The 16995-nt window shown below is 36.1% G+C and overlaps 1 protein-coding gene across 1 annotated transcript in view; it reads left to right on the plus strand.

The window, feature by feature from the left end:
• PTPRQ (protein tyrosine phosphatase receptor type Q) overlaps window positions 1-16995 on the plus strand; it is an 87267-nt gene that overhangs the window by 51975 nt on the left and 18297 nt on the right. Inside the window, exons 28-35 of the mRNA XM_070947883.1 lie at window positions 3685-3871; window positions 4706-4950; window positions 5406-5472; window positions 6397-6555; window positions 7552-7774; window positions 10533-10606; window positions 11603-11702; window positions 13555-13683. Of these exons, the coding sequence (XP_070803984.1) occupies window positions 3685-3871; window positions 4706-4950; window positions 5406-5472; window positions 6397-6555; window positions 7552-7774; window positions 10533-10606; window positions 11603-11702; window positions 13555-13683 (1184 nt within the window). The remainder of the gene's footprint in view (window positions 1-3684; window positions 3872-4705; window positions 4951-5405; window positions 5473-6396; window positions 6556-7551; window positions 7775-10532; window positions 10607-11602; window positions 11703-13554; window positions 13684-16995) is intronic.

A 16995-nucleotide genomic window follows, 5' to 3' on the forward strand; every position in this document is an offset into this window, starting at 1 on the left:
TAACGCCACTATCAAAGAAATACAATTAGAAGAAGGATAGAATAAAAATGTAAATATGTATTTAAATAACTTCCTACGGGCAGATAAATCTGTAGAGGGAAATTTAAAAAGAAAGGGATAATCCAAATATATAGTATATAGATTACTAAGGGGGGAATTCTTAGGGGAGGAAAAGAGTGGGGAGGGGGAAATGGAAAAAGGAAATTATTAGGTTAAGATTAAGGAGAATAAGTATAACTGTACTAATTGAAGGACCAATACGAAACAAATGCTTCAAAAGATTAATTTATTTATATGTTGTTTGTTGTGTAAATGTTTTTATATGTTTTTATATGTGTTTTATATGTGTTTTAATAAAGTTTATAAATTTAAAAAAAAAGAAAAGAAGAAAAATCTGAACAAATTCTCCCAGACTGCATGGCCTTGAAATCCTATGAAGGAACACACAGAATGAGTGTGAAGACTCTGGGTTCCTAAGGTCTTAGATAGTATCACCATTCTAAGATATCTCTAAATATAATCACAGATAGTCCTTAACTTATCATCATTCATTTAACAACAATTGAAAGTTGCAATGACCTCAGAAAAAAAAATGACTTGTGACCTGTACTTACACTTACAGGTAAGTATACCGTAGATAAGAATACCGTCATATCGTCACCGCTACCAGCTTGGCAGAACCGGGCGGAACCGGGCAGAACCCACCACTGCATTGCCGCCTCCGCCTATCGCCGCCTCCGCGCCTCCCATTTTCAGCCTCCCCATGCCCCATTTTCGGCCCATTCCAGGCAGCAGGGATAGGCAGCAGCGATCTCCGCCACATGGAACAGCTGATCGGTGGTATTCTGGGAGGCTGATCCAACCACCAATCATCTGCTTATGCTAAATCAGGCTGTGCTGAAGCTGACCAGGCTGTTTGCTGTTTGCTGCAAGGAGGCAAATTGCTGGGAGGCAGAAGCTGAAGGGTGGGGGCTGGTGGGTGGGTGGGGCTTTGGCAACATTTGCTCTATAAGACGCACAGACTTTTCCACCCACTTTTTTGGGGGAGAGTGCATCTTATAGTTCGAATAATACAGTACTTTCTTTGAGGAAGTTTCCAATTACTTTCCATTTAAGCTTCTGAAGATGTGACTCAAATAGGGTCAGTGCTCTAAGCACTATTTGTACAGCTGGTCATGTCATAAGTATTATACAAAAAATTAGATCTAAATTAATTTAATTATCTAATTTAATGTTATTTACTGCATATACTGATTTCTCCTTTTTTTAAAAAAAAAACAATATTAAGAAATATTTCTTTTTAATGGAATTTGCTATGGCATATATCAATTTTGCAAAGCAGAGATATTTGATGGTTTCCTCTATTGTAATATTATTCTGAATTTTTAACTTTGGTCATAATAATTGATTAAACTATAAAATCAATGTTTGTATAATGTTCTACTGAGTGAACTCCAATGTATTATAAATAGTCTTTCATTCCCATAATAAGAATATCTCCTCTTCTCCCTTCAGGCCTTTACATATACTAAAACCTTGAGCAATCCTCTAGCAATTATTTTTGTTTATTGTTAGTTTTAGCTGTTTCAGTTATATATATTGTCTTTTCTTTCTTTCTTTCTTTCTTTCTTTCTTTCTTTCTTTCTTTCTTTCTTTCTTTCTTTCTCTCTCTCTCTCTCTCTCTCCACCTCCCTTCCTTCCTTCCTTTCTTCCTTTCACTTACTTCTTTTCATTTTCTTGTTTGTTTAAGGATCAAGTATTTCTTGCTTTTCAGTGATAGCCAACCCTATATCATTTTTATTGCATTTTTCAGCCCCCTTTAACACATATGATTTACTTCAACTTTTTTGAGGCTAGCCTTTGGCCACCCAGTGTGGTATTTTACTAAGTAAGGATTTAAAACCAAGCTTTTTATTCACTGCATCATATTGTCCCCAGTATTATTCTTAAGCTGAATATATGCGTGTAAACACATACATGCTAAGAAAAAATTAATGATAATGAAATGAGTTTAGCTAATCTTCCATGGGAAATAGTCTGTGGACCAGACAAACAGAACACAAAGCTTAGCATTGTGAAAATGGAAGAAGTCTTATTATGTTCCTATGTTGTTATAATGAGCAATGATATATGAAGAAATACTTTGTCCCTTGATAGTCATCCCAGGAAATCACTATCTGTTTAGTACATCAGAATCTTTATTTAAGGTTAACTCTCAGTGGAGACACTAAAGCACATCTGTCAAATAAAATATATGCTTAAACTATCTTAGTCTCTTAGCAGCTGCATCTTCAGTAGAGATGACCCTATGGCACTGCTACTGTAGACATTTGTTTTCTTTTTTTCCTGTTTCATAATAGAAAAAAAAACTGGAATACGGAAAACGTGAAAATGTTTTGGTGTTCATTTCTATTAAATGTTTTTCTTTGTTCTATTTCTGGGACCTTTTCTAATTCCGTCATTGATTGATCCACTTGAAATGGAGATCCTGTGTGGATTCTTCTGAAACAGGATCCCATCTTATAAAAATAATCATGCCTCTGGTGAACGTTTTGACTTTATGCATGTACAACTGGATTCCAATATTAAGATAAGCAAAGCCTTCTACTTCAGATGTCCAAAAACCAGGCTTGCTCAATATCTCAGATGCCGCATTGAAAATCTATTATGTGTACACAGATCCTTTATCAATTCCACAGGTTTATCTGACTACATTTTATCATTTAGTCTTTAAACTATTATATTTCATCTACTTATACTTTAGGAATCAGTCCTGCAATATTATCAGTTTTTATCTTCAGACATTACATACATCACATATAAATAGAGGAGCCTGAGTGGCGTAGGAGGCTAATGTCTCCTACTAAGGCAGCATTTAACATCCAGCTGCCTGCAATTACTGCGAGTTCAATTCTCACCAGGCTCAAGGTCGACTCAGCCTTCCATCCTTTCTAAGGTGGGTAAAATGAGGACCCGGTTTGTGGGGGCAATAAGCTGACTTTGTATAAAATATACAAAAGTATGAAGGCTATTGCTTAACGCATTGTAAGCCACCCTGAGTCTCCAGAGAAGGGCGGCATATAAAAATAAATTTAAAAAAAATATCTGCAGGTGTATTTAAATATTCAGTTGAGGCCTGATGATTTATAGGGTTGTGGTCCTTTAGAAGCAATCAAGTATAGCAATTGTGTATAGTCTGTACTTATTCTATTTACTGTTTAATGGAACAATGATGAAATAGAGTATTTTCTGATTTTGGGTCCTAAGACTGTTAGATGTAAAAATCAAGAGAGCAAAAAGCATGATCAATCTCCAATTTTATGCATTACCAATGCATAAAATTACAAAGTATTTTCACAAAAAAAATCTGGAAAATTATGCCAGTGATTTCTGGATTAAAGGTACCCCAAAGGTTCCCCACTATATAGTCATACACAAGATCTAAAGAAAATTTATTGCATTAGTACTGGGATAAAAAAGCGTGACAAAGTCATTATGCATGCTGTGTCTGTTTGTGTTATTCCTTAAATTTACCCACCCCCCACATGCTCTGCACTTTTTTTTTCTTGCACAGGTAGATGACAATTCAGTCCTGTTAACTCAGTTTTCTCTTGATGATATATCACCCATAGTTTCTTACGAATAATCTAATAAACATTATGCTTTTGTACCTGCTTGTTAAAGGTGGATACAGATTACTATCAAGCTTCATTTGTCAAAGCAAACTATGAAGATAAAGCCCTTAGTATTTCAGGATTGAGAGCATTTACAAGGTATTCCATAGTAGTCACTGCTTTTGTAGAAGATGTTCAGACTGCACATACAGAAGGCAAGTCTAGCTCTTCCATTATTGTTTCCACTTTTGAAGCAGGTAAGTCGCTAATTCTGTTTGTACATTTTATTAACTACCTGAGTACATAAATATTACAAAGTAAATTACAACCAAAGTCATAAAAAAAATTTAAAAGCATAAATAATTCTTAAATGTTTCTCTAAAACAGCAAAGTATCCCATGCAGTGTCATATCATATATAGAGAAAAAAATCTAAATACAACTCCCTCACTGCCACTAAAACTTTCAGCTTCTCTGTTTTTCTTTTGAAAAGAAAGGTGAACCATGTAATTTTTATCTGATTTACCTGGAACTTAATATCACAGGGGAGCTTAAATTATCAGCTATTATCTTCAACTTTAATCCGTGGTCAATCTGTTGAATATAAAAAACCCAATATATTTATATTTTCCCCCAAATGCAATACAGTACAGGCAAATTCACTATAGATTTTGCTTCTTAAGGTCTTTTTAAAAACCTATGGCATAATTTTTTTTTCACTAAGAAATTAGGATACTATTTAATTGCTTTTTCAAAGAAAGAAAAAAGAAAAAAATCAAAGAAAAAGCAAGATGAAGAAAAAAGCAAAAAAAGAAAAAAGTTAAGAAAAGTAGAAAAAAGTATAAATGGCTTCTGATGCTTCGTAGCATTTATATTTTATATTTTATAATTTATAATATATATTTAACCTCTCTCTCTAAAGTTACATCATGATTCTCTTCTTTCTGTAATCTATCCTGTCGCATTGCCAAAACCATGTCACATTTTTAAAATAATTTTTATGCAAAAAGTCCATAAGACCTAATCTTTTAGACTCTAGATGTGCTTAGTAATTTTTAATTAACTGTTTCATCAGCTATTAATTTTTTTCAGTGCCTAGGGACCCACTTAACAATGTAACTTTTCAGAAGATACCAGATGAAGTAACAAAATTTCAAGTGATGTTTGTACCGCCCTCTGAACTCAATGGGAATATTCAAGTATATCAAGCTATGGTATATAAAGATGATGACATAGACATCTTTCAGGTTTATAATTTAAGCATTATAGACAGAACAAACAAGTCAATCACTGCCGTGCTAGAGGGATTAAAAGGAGGACACACATATAATATCAGTGTAAGTTGAACTCTTTTTCTCCAAAATCAATACGTCTAAATTAAATATAAAAAACTGAATAGGCTTTATTTATTCATTTTAATTTATATATTTAAATTTATTGGATGTTCAGTCAATTAGTATGTCATTAATGACAATAGACCCTTGTTGTTTAGAGATCTATAAAACGAATGAATGCAATTGGATTTCCTGTTTTAATTTTATTTCAATAATCTTGAAGTTGTCAAAATATATAATAAAAAATGATTAGCAAAAAGAAAAATCACTGTTCCATACATAGAAATAAGACCCCTAGCTTCAATAAAGTTATTGATATGTTCAGAATAAAATATTATTTTTCCATGTACTTTTTATGTAATATATGTATCCCTTTAGATATATGTAGTGAAATATAATTAATTGATGAATTAATTAGTGTTAGACTAAACATGTTGAAAACTGTTTTATTTGTTTAGGTATATGCAATCAATAGTGCTGGTGCAGGACCAAAGATTCAGCTTAAAATAACAACAGATATTAAAGGTAAACTATTATAAATAGTAAAGCCAGTAACTGCAGAAATATAACATCAGCTTGCTTTCATTTGGGTTTTTATACACTAGTTACTAGAATTTAATAAGCATACTTTTCATTTTCTATCTGGCCATAATCAAAATAAAGTTAGATCTTTCATAAATGGCATAATACTGAATTGAGTAATTTATTAAAGTGTACAAAGACCGAAATCCTGAACAAATTTATTAAAACACATGTTCCATTAATCCAGTATAAATTGAATTCAAATAATAATGGGGATTAAAATAACTTGAAACCTGTTTTGGCAATAACACTATGGGTAGCCCTATAAATTTTGTACATAAATAGTGTTGTGAATGAGATTCATATTTTCCAGTTACTTGTGAAACATAACTCAGTTTTATTGCACAATCTCTACCATAGTAATATAATTCAATAATAATTTCAGTTATTCAAAGATAAATAAGCACAATTCCCTCTTAAAAAAGAAAGGACTAAAAGTGCTTGGATAGCAAAACAGAGACCTACTGATTTACAATTTGAGAATTATCTCTGTTGGTAGGATCATAAAATGGCTATGATTCAATTCAATAGTACTTATTTGTTTGTTTATTAAATTTATTTGCCACTTATCTCACTGTGGGGCTACCGTAGGCAGCTTACAACAATAAAAATGGAGAAATGAAAAGAACTGTAAACATAACAGTACTAAAGTAATGGAATAGAATAAACAATTAAAAAAAATGAGAATACAGCATTGTGAGAATCTAAGATCGGAGGGTGTGAAGGGGAAGCGAGGTGGGGAGATGAGATTTGCTATAAATCTAAAAGCTTCCTCTAGTGGGATAGTTATCTGAATGGTAAATTTAAAATATTTGTTGTGTGCACATTTAACTGTAAAGCATTGTAGCATTTATTGTCTCAAAACAGAACCACCAAGACCTAGTAAAAAGCCAGCGCCAGTTTATGATACTAGTGGAACATTACTTGTCACAGCCACTACAATTACTATTCACATGCCAGTTTGCTACTATAATGATAATCATGGGCCTATTAAGAAAATACAAATTCTTGTTGCAGAAGCAGGAGGTACGGATTGTTCTCCTCTTAAAAGGCATTTATGAATCTTCTTTCTATTTCTACCTTTTCTTAACCTCTATTTGTCTTACTTACTCATGGAAATTTCTGAATTTTGGAGTTCTTCATGAGCTACATATGAATTATGAATGGCAATTATGAATGAAAATGAATGGTAAAAAGAATGTGATTCACAGAAGATATCCTATTTGAAGGAGGAGAAGAATTGAGTGGAAAAACTAGCAACAGAGAAAACAGAAATCTTCCTGCCATTGGTTTTACTCCATTTTAAAAAGCTCAATATATAAATATATAAATTTTACAGCACTTTGTGATATTAGGTTCTCTGAAACATGGGATCTTATATTTAATCAAATAGTATCCCTGTCCTCATTTACTAATGAATAATCTTCTTTTCAAATTAATTGTCTGAGTAGATACATTTAGTATTGCACTATAAATAAATGAAATGAGGACATCGTGGTATGAGAATCATATCAAGTTATTCAAACTTGTGATAAGCGCTTTCAATATTTGGGTTTTTTAAAATCACAATTCTTGGTGTTATTTGGAGTCATATGCTATCCTTTTTATTTAAGAATGGAGATAAAGTATTTAAAGGTAGTTATACGTACATAAAATTACAATTCTTTTTGATGCTTTAACAGAATATTGTATACCTTAAAGCAGGGCTGTCAAATTCCTGGCCCACGGGCCGGATGCATCATGCGTTGGCCACGGCCATGCCCGTTTTAGCAGAAGGGGGGGGAATCCCAATACATCATGTGACAATGCCATGACAATGTGAGTTTGACACCCCTGCCTTAAAGACTAATATATTTGTAACTCTTTATGCTTTTGAATGCTGCACTTAATTTATCAGAAGCATTACCTTAAAAAAGAAATATAGTAAATGCACAAATAGAGCTGATAAATAATAAAAAAAGAAAATAAACAAGAATTATTATCTATATATCACTATATCACTTCTCTTTTTTGGGAATTCAGTTCAGAATGATGACAATATCACCAAGTGGTATGATGCATATTTTAATAAAGCAAGACCTTACTTGGTAAATGAAGGCTTTCCAAATCCTCCATGTATAAAAGGGAATGGAGGAGTGAGCACCAAAGAAGATATTTATGTAATAGGGGCTGATAGCACATGTATGATACCAGGAAGTGAAGAAAAAATTTGCAATGGACCACTGAAACCCAAAAACCAATATGTGTAAGTATTATTTATTTTATACCATCCATCCCACCTGAGTGACTCTGGGCAATTTACAATAAAATATGATTTGCATTTTTGGAAGAATTTGCAGAGGTAAGAAAATTGACTTGTTTAATTAAGGAAAAGACCATATCTATATTTATTAGGAATTGGAAACTCTTTAGAACTTTTTGCTGAAAATGCAAAAAACTCCAAAACAAATTAAGTAGTGATATGGATATGATTAAAAAGGTAGAATACGGAAAGATGTCAGCCCAAATGTAACCTTTGAGAGAGAATATAAACTATAAATGTATTTAGAACTGCTGTAAATATCGGAAACCACTTCTTTATATCTTTCTCTTTCTCTTTTTTGTATTTTTTCTTCCATTTCATTTCTTTTCTATTTACTTATCACTTTACTTTTTTATTTATTTAAATTTGTGCTGTTTTTACTTTGTAAAATATTATTTAAAGAAAATTAATTTGAAAATATGCAGGATTTTGCAGCAGCTTTGAATGGTTTGGAGCATGTGCGGCAGAGGTGGGTTTCAACAGGTTCTGACCAGGGGTGGGTTCTAATTTTTAATCTGTGGGCGTGGCTTATTTTGTGGGCGTGGCTTGATGGTCATGTGACAGTGGGCATGGCTTGATGGTCATGTGACTGGGTAGGCATGGCCAACTCAATGTCACGTCAAGAAGTGCCTCGCCTGGCCCCTCCCCTCCCAGCCATTCCTTGTCACACCCAGCCTCAACATAGCTATAGTTCTGTAAAAATGTTGTTCACCTTTTTTCAACTTTATTAACTACATACTATAGATGCACTTTCATGGACCACTGAAAGGAGGAAATGGCTCACATGCTTTGCCCAAGAGTGTGATAGGCAACAGGATTTTAAGGGGCTGCCAGAAAGAAGGGGGGGGGCAATGTAGTTTCCAAAGCACCAGAAGGCAAAACAAGAAGCAATGGATGGAAACTGAACAAAGAGAGAAGCGACCTAAAACTAAGGAAAAACTTCCTGACAGTGTGAACCAATATAGGTGCAGAAATATTTCAGTCATAATTTCACATACATATAAAATAGCCATTCATGTAATACAACCTGCATATTGTTCAAAAGAGTCATTAGTATTATGGCTGATGTTTGACAGCAAGCCTAAAAGTCAAAGATTACAAGAGTGCTTCTTTCTCTGTATGCATACAAAACATCACATACCAGGAATAGCATATTAAGATGGATTTATGCAGTGGTGGGTTTCAATTTTTTTTACTACTGGTTCTGTGGGTGTGGCTTGGTGGGCGTGGTGTGGGTGACAGGGGAAGGATACTGCAAAATTCCCATTCCCTCCTCACTCCAGGGGAAGGTTACTTCAAAATCCCCATTACCTCCCCACACCACTAACTTGCTCTGGGAAGGAATCAAACTCCCCCCTCTTCATTTCCCCAAATAAAATATTACTCATAAGAAAAGCAAGGAAAAATCAAGCTATTAACAAGGAACCTGCCTGATACTCATTCCACATTCCTGCCAGCTGCATAAAGGAAACTTTGTAAGAAGAAAACAGCTACCGGTGCTTAGAGTTAATAGAAAGTGGAAGCCGGAAGTTCGGCTCCATTTACAAGCAGGCAGAAAACTCATTCAAGACAGGATATTTTACAATGGAAATCGGCCAAACCTTTTTAGAAACACAAAGCCCATGTTGCACAAACCCCAAAACTTCAAAAACATAGAACCATATAAGAATCCCTCCTCTTATCCAGTTTGTTGTTCAGCTGACCCAGAAATGAACTGCTGAATGTCACTTTGCTTCTGCAAGCAAAAACCTCCTTCGAGCAGCTGCTTCTTGGCTTGTCAATTTAAAGCGATGGCGTCTGGTTTTTTTTTTTCCCCTGGCTGAGAAGGAGTCCTGATTTTTTCCTTCTAGTCGATCAGTTGGGAGGCTTCTTGGTTTCTCAATTTAAAGCAACGGTGTCTTATTTATTTTTTTCCTCTTCTTTGTCAAGTGAGCCCTGATCTTTTCCTTCTAGTCGATCAGCTGGGAGGCAGCGAATAGATTGTGGGCAGGGCCAGGCAGAGGTGGTATTTACCGGTTCTTTGAACTACTCAAAATTTCCACTACCGGTTCTCAAGAGCCGGGGAGAATCGGTAGCAACCCACCACTGGTTTTGACCAGTTCTGGAGAACCGGTAGCAGAAATTTTGAGTAGTTCAGAGAACTGGTAGTAAAAATTCTGGCTGGCCCCGCCCACATCCATTCTCTGCCTCCCGAGTCCCAGCTGATCGGGAGGAAATGGGGATTTTGCAGTAACCTTCCTCTGGATTGGGGTGGGAATGGATATTTTACAGTATCCTTCCCCTGCCACACCCACCAAGCCATGCCCACCAAGCCATGCATGCCACGCCCACTAAGCCACGCCCACAGAACTGGTAGTAAAAAATTTAAAACCCACCATTGATGTGTGGATATTCATACAGGAATGGTTGGTATCTTCTTAAAGCAGACAACATTTTCCTGGAATTTCATACTTGCCCTTTATAGCTGCAATGCAATTTGAGAAAAAGACACACATGAATTGCCAGCAATTGCCAGTATGGATCTACAATGTCCAATCATGCTGCAAAGCACCATTTTCCTTTGAATCCAAAGAGCTGCAAAGCGTGTCACACGCTACAAGGATGGTGTCTTTAATTTATATATACAATTTATATGCTGTATACTTATAAAGTAAGCTTGTGTGTGTATGTGTGTAAAATGTTGTGTGTTTGCTGTTTATAGATTTAAGTTCAGAGCAACAAATATCAGAGGTCAATATACGGATTCAGACTATTCAGATCCCATCAAAACTTTAGGTAATGAATGTTTCATCACAAATGTCTATTTATTAGAAATGTACAAATCATTTTTAAAACTTCCTAGTGAACCTGTATCCCTGTTGTTATAAAGATAACTCCTTTGCATCAAAGGTACAAGGCTGCATTGACCATTGACTTTCACATCTCCTGTTTCTCTTGATCACTGCCTACTGTATATATGTAATCTCATTTAAATTCCTCTAGGGCAGGGGTGTCAAATTCAAGGCCCGGGGGCCAGATCTGGCCTGTGGGGTGCTAAGATCTGGACCGCTGGGCCACCCTAGAAACAGCAAAGGACCAGCCAGCGGTGCCTCTGCCAGTGAAAACAGAGCTCAGGAGGGCTGCTCTGTTTTTGGCTGTGATGGCCTCCTGCTGCCCTCTGCCAGTGAAAACGGGCTCCCGAGCTCTGTTTTCAGCCATGATGGCTTCCTGCTGCCCTCTACCAGTGAAAATGGAGCTTGGGGGAGCCCCCGACATGAGTGAATCAGGCTGGCCATGCCCACCCTGGCCCCCAAGGTCAAACACAACTGTGGTGCAGCCCTCAATGAAATCAAGTTTGACACTCCTGCTCTAGGGTGATGACCCCCAACTTTTTGGGCACAAGGGACCGGTTCCATGGAGAAAGGTTTTTCCATGGACCGGAGGGGACATCTCATGGATGAAGCTTCATTTGTTTGTGTGGCCAATTGCTGCTATGCTATGGACCAGTGCCAGTCAACAGATCAGGGATTGGGGACCCTGCTCTAGGGGTCACTTGCATTTTTTTGGAAATGTTCATGCCATTTAATAAGTTACTCCATTTTTAGGCTGTAAAAATTATTGGTTAGTATTTCTCGGAAAGGCTAGCAAATTTACTGGTGCACTTATTAGTACTGATCATTGCCCTAAGACCATGTGCAGCAATGGTCAGGAAGCAATTGTAATAACCAGTGTATGATTTCTAATAATAGTTCAGAGTTTAAATCCTAATATACCACTGACTTTACATTACAGGTGATGGGCTGTCTGAAAGAGCTGTAGAAATAATACTTGCAGTTACTTTATGTATACTCTCTATTGTTCTCCTTGTGGCTGTAATTTACGCATTTGCAAGGTAAGTACTTATCTAGGTACAATAGATATTTTTTAAGTTTTAGAGGTAGAATTTCTTATTAATTGAAATGAATTATATTTTTAAATTCATTGACAAATAAACATGTATTGTTATAACTTTCTATCCAGCAAGGAATACATTATAACCAGGGATCATAAACTTTATTCAACAATTTATAAGCATTGTATAACTACCTAATCAGCAAACAGAATGAGATCTAGTGTATGAGCTTTCAAAGGCAGAAGACAAGAAGGTTAATGCCACTTCTCCTGCAAAAATGTCTTCCCTTGCAGGTCTTGCTACACTCTGTTATTCTTTCTAACACACATTCTTTAGGGAAAGAAGTGAAGTGACGATCTCTTTGTTCTCTGTTCCTAATTCAACCCAAACCAATTTTTGGTGGTGTCAAGAGTAGATCTTGGGGGTGGGGGAATGAAAGAAAACAAGAGTGAAAGCATATTGATTGCTGGAAGAAACAGTAAAAATCTTGTATGAAAAAAATGCAAAAATTACTTCGAATTGAATAGTTTGCAAAGAATATTAAATAGTGTAGGATGCAACAAGGAGCATGTGTCTGGAACTTAATCAAAATTAAGTTGTCTTTGACAGGAAAACCACAAATACATAAATGACTAAAAATTAGAGCAACAAGGTTAATTTTTGAAATTTGGTAGTTTACTAAAGAGAAAATGGATGGAGAAATTTAAAGATATGAATATGCTGGTAGAAAGGCTGTGGGTTGTACTGTCTGGGGTCTATTGATAGAAATATATATTGCTGAAGGACAGTAAAATGTGATGCATAACAGCACATTTATGTATGTGTTACTGTATAAAAGTAAGAATGGTGTTTGTCAAGAGGAACATAAAACAAATGGAATGCACTGGAAATAGGGTACTTTTAATAAGTGTTTATGGAAAAATAAGAGACAAACTTAAGAATAAATAGATGCTAGTGGATGTGGACTGAACACAAAAGTGAGTAACCAGTAAAAAAACAAGTACGTTGAAGTACTTTGGTCATATAGAAGAAACAAAATACCGTACACATTGAACTGCAAACAACTGAAGAAGAGTGAATTAGTGGAGTGGAAGGATAAAATAAAGTTGTATTAGTTTAGAAAGTTAGGTCCAATTGATGCAATTCTTTAAAAAAGGAGATTTTTAAAGAAGTCAGATAATGAACAAAGCAATATACAGATGTGGTATAATCAAGGATAATTTGCATCATTTGCAAGAACAGCAGTCAGTGGACAACTGCAGTAAATTATATAGGTGAAAAGCAGTTTTATCCTTTCCTTTTTTAAATTCCTTATTCCTTTTCTGTGCTCTGTATAATGATGCCCATGTCAAAAAGTGTATGCAATGCATGTACATATATACACTTGTATACATGTAAATCTACGTGTATACATGTAAATATGTGTATACATGTAAATCTACATGGTCGCTAAGAGTCAGCACCAACTTTATGGTGCATAATCAATTGTGTATCTATATATCATATAGGTTTATTTAAAAATCCTAGTGTAGAGATCACTGTTTTCTTTATGTTACTGGAAAACTGAAAATTCTTTCTAATTAAAGTGCAACCAATTTTGGACAGCTAGAAGGCTGTTTTTATATTTTTATTTTTCCTTTTATTAAATAGCTATAGCATAGATTCCATATTTCAAGGACCTTGTAAATTGAAGTGTGATACTCTGCTAAATCACCTGAAATGAGTTACATTAAAATCCATTCTTTATAGTTATGTATTGGAGAACATGTTTCAGAAATGCTCCAGTGAGGTTGAGGTTTATGAATAATATTAAATATTGTATCTTATTCAATATCCTTTGTCTTTGGTTTAGAATTCGTCAAAAGCAAAAAGAAGGGGGTACATATTCTCCACGGGATGCAGAAATTATTGACACTAAATTTAAACTGGACCAGTTGATCACAGTGGCAGACCTGGATATGAAGGATGAAAGATTTACACGGTAAGCAAACTCTTTAGGCAAAACAGTAGTTCTGGAGGTCTGAAGCCATGACCCTATTGTGACCTTTTACTTGTTTAGAAGTATTTGTGGTATTCTTATTTGCACAGGTCACAAAGATCCTCTTTCAAAGAGTGACCTCCAGACACTTCTCTCAGGAATTTAGATAATCATTTGGTCTTCCCCATGTTGGGATAAGAGAGAAGGGTGCCTTTATGTATCATGCCCTGCTATTACACATTATATTCCTAAAATGAAGTGTTTTTGATATAGAAATGTGAAGGCACTAATAATGCTCTGTTATAGTGTTGGTCTCAAAGTAATGCAATAACATATTGCTCTCTGCTATTGATAGTATCTCTGAAATCGGTCAGCAATCAAGTTCAAGCTATAGCATGATACACATATTCTGGATTTGTTTCAGGAGATCAGAATTCATGAATAATTTTGACCGTATGGATTATTTCAATCTAACCTTCTTTACCAGATTGTTCTGAGATTTAAGTAAAAGAATGAAGGAAGAAAGAAAATTAAAAGGCTAGATTATAACAAAATATTTTATATTACTCTTCAAAAGTGTTTCTGCAGCATCTTCTACTGAAGATTTTTTTGCCACTAATTCTAATGAATCTACTTAGAAGTAAAATATATGTTAATCTATTTTTACTTAACTTAGCAAGATATTGCTGCTATCATTTGCAAGATCTGTGACAGAACACAAAAGACCTCATATGATTAGGTGATCCGCCAAGATTTTGGCAACTTAAACTTTATGAATTTACTCTTATATAATTTGGGGGTTTTATATATATCTGAGAAAGAAGACACAGGAAGTTATGCCAGGATGACTAGTGATGCTACATTGCCATGCTTTATGTGATGGCTCCCAAAACCTTTCCTACTGGTATAGTTCTCCATGTAAAGAGATTGGGAACTACTAATTGCAAATTACATTGTAGGTCAGCAAATATTTTGACTATGTTTTTAATATGACCATGTTATATGTTGCAGTATTAAAGAAGATTAATGTGGAAATTTCATTAAATATATTTATTGATTTATTTCAGAAATTTACATGGGTGCCCATTCTGGGCAAAATGGTGATACCCGTCTTTCCCTGAAAATAAGACCCGGTCTTGTTTTCTTTTGGGCTACAAAATAAGCACTAGGGCTTATTTTCGGGGGATATTTTTTCCCCTTTGTTCTTTAAGAGTACATGGGAGGTCCATTTCTTCTGTTTGGTTGTTGTGGGACAGGAGGCCACATGGCACACCAGTGCCACTGCTGTGAGTCAGGGAGTAGAGCTGCCCCATAAACCCCATACCGGCTTACCTCAGGGCCCCCGCAGCCAGGCCATCCATGCCCCAACATCTGCTTCACCTCACAGCCACGACACCAACACATCGCTCAGCCTCCTACGTTGTGGTCGTGTGAGCCGGTGCCCACATATGGGGCTGATGGATGGGGCTGATGGAGCTCCTGCGAGGCAAGGCAGGTGTCAGGGTGTGGATGGTCTGACTGCGGGGGCCCTGAGGTAAGCCGGTGTGGGACAGGCGGGCAGTTCCACCCACAAGCCTCACCTCATGGCCCTAGCACCACAACCACCCAGGCCGAATGGGAGGCCAGCCAGTTCTGCAGGCGTTTAATTAGGGCTTATTTTGGGGGGTAGGGCTTATATTACGTGCACGGGCAAAAACGTGGTACAGCTTTTTTGAATAGGTCTTATTTTTGGGAAAACACAGTAACTCCTATTAAAATGAAGGAATGTAAATTCACAACTCTAACTTGTAAATTAGCAGTCTTCATGTTACCATTCCTGAAAAAATACATCAATTTAGCAGTTGAATTAGCAGGAAAAACTGATGATTTAGCTATCCTTCCTCAATAAATGTCATTACTTCAAATAATAGAACAGAGACCTCAGTATTGAATTGAACTTAATACTATTGACAGGTTTTGTTTTTTTTTAATTTGATTTATATGCTGCCCTTCTCCGGAGACTCAGGGCGGCTTACAATGTGCTCAGCAATAGCCTTCATACTTTTGTATATTTATACAAAGTCAGCTTATTGCCCCCACAACTGGGTCCTCAATTTACCTACCTTAGAAAGGATGGAAGGCTGAGTCAACCTTGAGCCTGGCGAGATTCGAACCTGCAGTAATTGCAGGCAGCTGGTCTTAATAACCAGCTTAATAACAGGGTGCCTTAGACCACTGTACTACCAAGGCTCTTTTAAGTGAAGGAGCAACATTTTGGAATTTGAAAATGAAGAAATATTTTTTTGGAATACATGAATGTGCCCCATCATGCAAAGGAATCAGTAAAATGCTTGACATTTTAACTAATGCATTAATGACCAGGATCTTCCCCCAGGTCAGGGGTCGGCAACCTTAAACACTCAAAGAGCCACAAAAGTCCTAACCGGAAGTCCGGTTCCCCCATCATATTCTCCTCCTAGCACAGCATCCTTTTTCCTCTGCTGACTGGAAGTCCGGTTTCCCCATCATAGTCTCCTCCTAGCATGGCATCTTTTTCCTCTGCCAACTGGACGTTGATTCCTCACCAAAGAGTCTCCTCCTAGTGCGGTATCCTTTTTCCTCTACCTGTCCTAACCGAAAGCCCTATTAATTGTGGAGCTGACCAGCAACAGGGAGCTGCAGCAGAGGGATGAAAGAGCCACATACGGCTCCAGAGCCACGGGTTGCTGACCCCTACCCCAGGTAATAGGAACAGGAAATTAAATCAGACCTGTTGCTGGATTGTTGTGTAATCTGTATAGATTAATATCATATATTTAGACATGAACATATGTTAAGTTACATATTATCATTTTTGCATCATACTTTGATGGTTTTAATCCTTTGTGCACTGCCCAGTCACCCATTGTAAAATCGATGGATATAAATAAACCAATAGATGGCTTGTTTATAAACAAATAGTCAACAACAGAAAACTTTCATTTTGGTAGGCAGTCAGAAAGCCCTTTTAGCCCTGTCAGTTTTACACTTAATTTCTATCTCAATGGTGCATATTATCATGAACAACTGTTCATTTGAATAAAAAAGCTGATTTCTATCTGAGTACTTAATTACAAGTGGCTTTTGTTTCCAGATATTCCTCTTTTTTCTTCAGACGCAAGGAGATATTTATCATCCAGTAAGTTACTGCATGGCTGAAGATTCAATGTGTGGTTTCCAGTGTGATGTGTTCCCTTGTGTGATCCTGGGTTATGCTGATTTTTATTTGAAATAATACTTTTTTTAGCACTTCAGATGAACTTTGTATCAGTTCACTAGTGATGACATTGGTTTTGG

Source organism: Pituophis catenifer, unplaced genomic scaffold (genome assembly GCF_029215685.1).
Source record: "Pituophis catenifer annectens isolate HBS135680 unplaced genomic scaffold, rPitCat1.0.hap2 SCAF_7, whole genome shotgun sequence".
In the NCBI taxonomy this organism is placed as follows: domain Eukaryota; kingdom Metazoa; phylum Chordata; class Lepidosauria; order Squamata; family Colubridae; genus Pituophis; species Pituophis catenifer.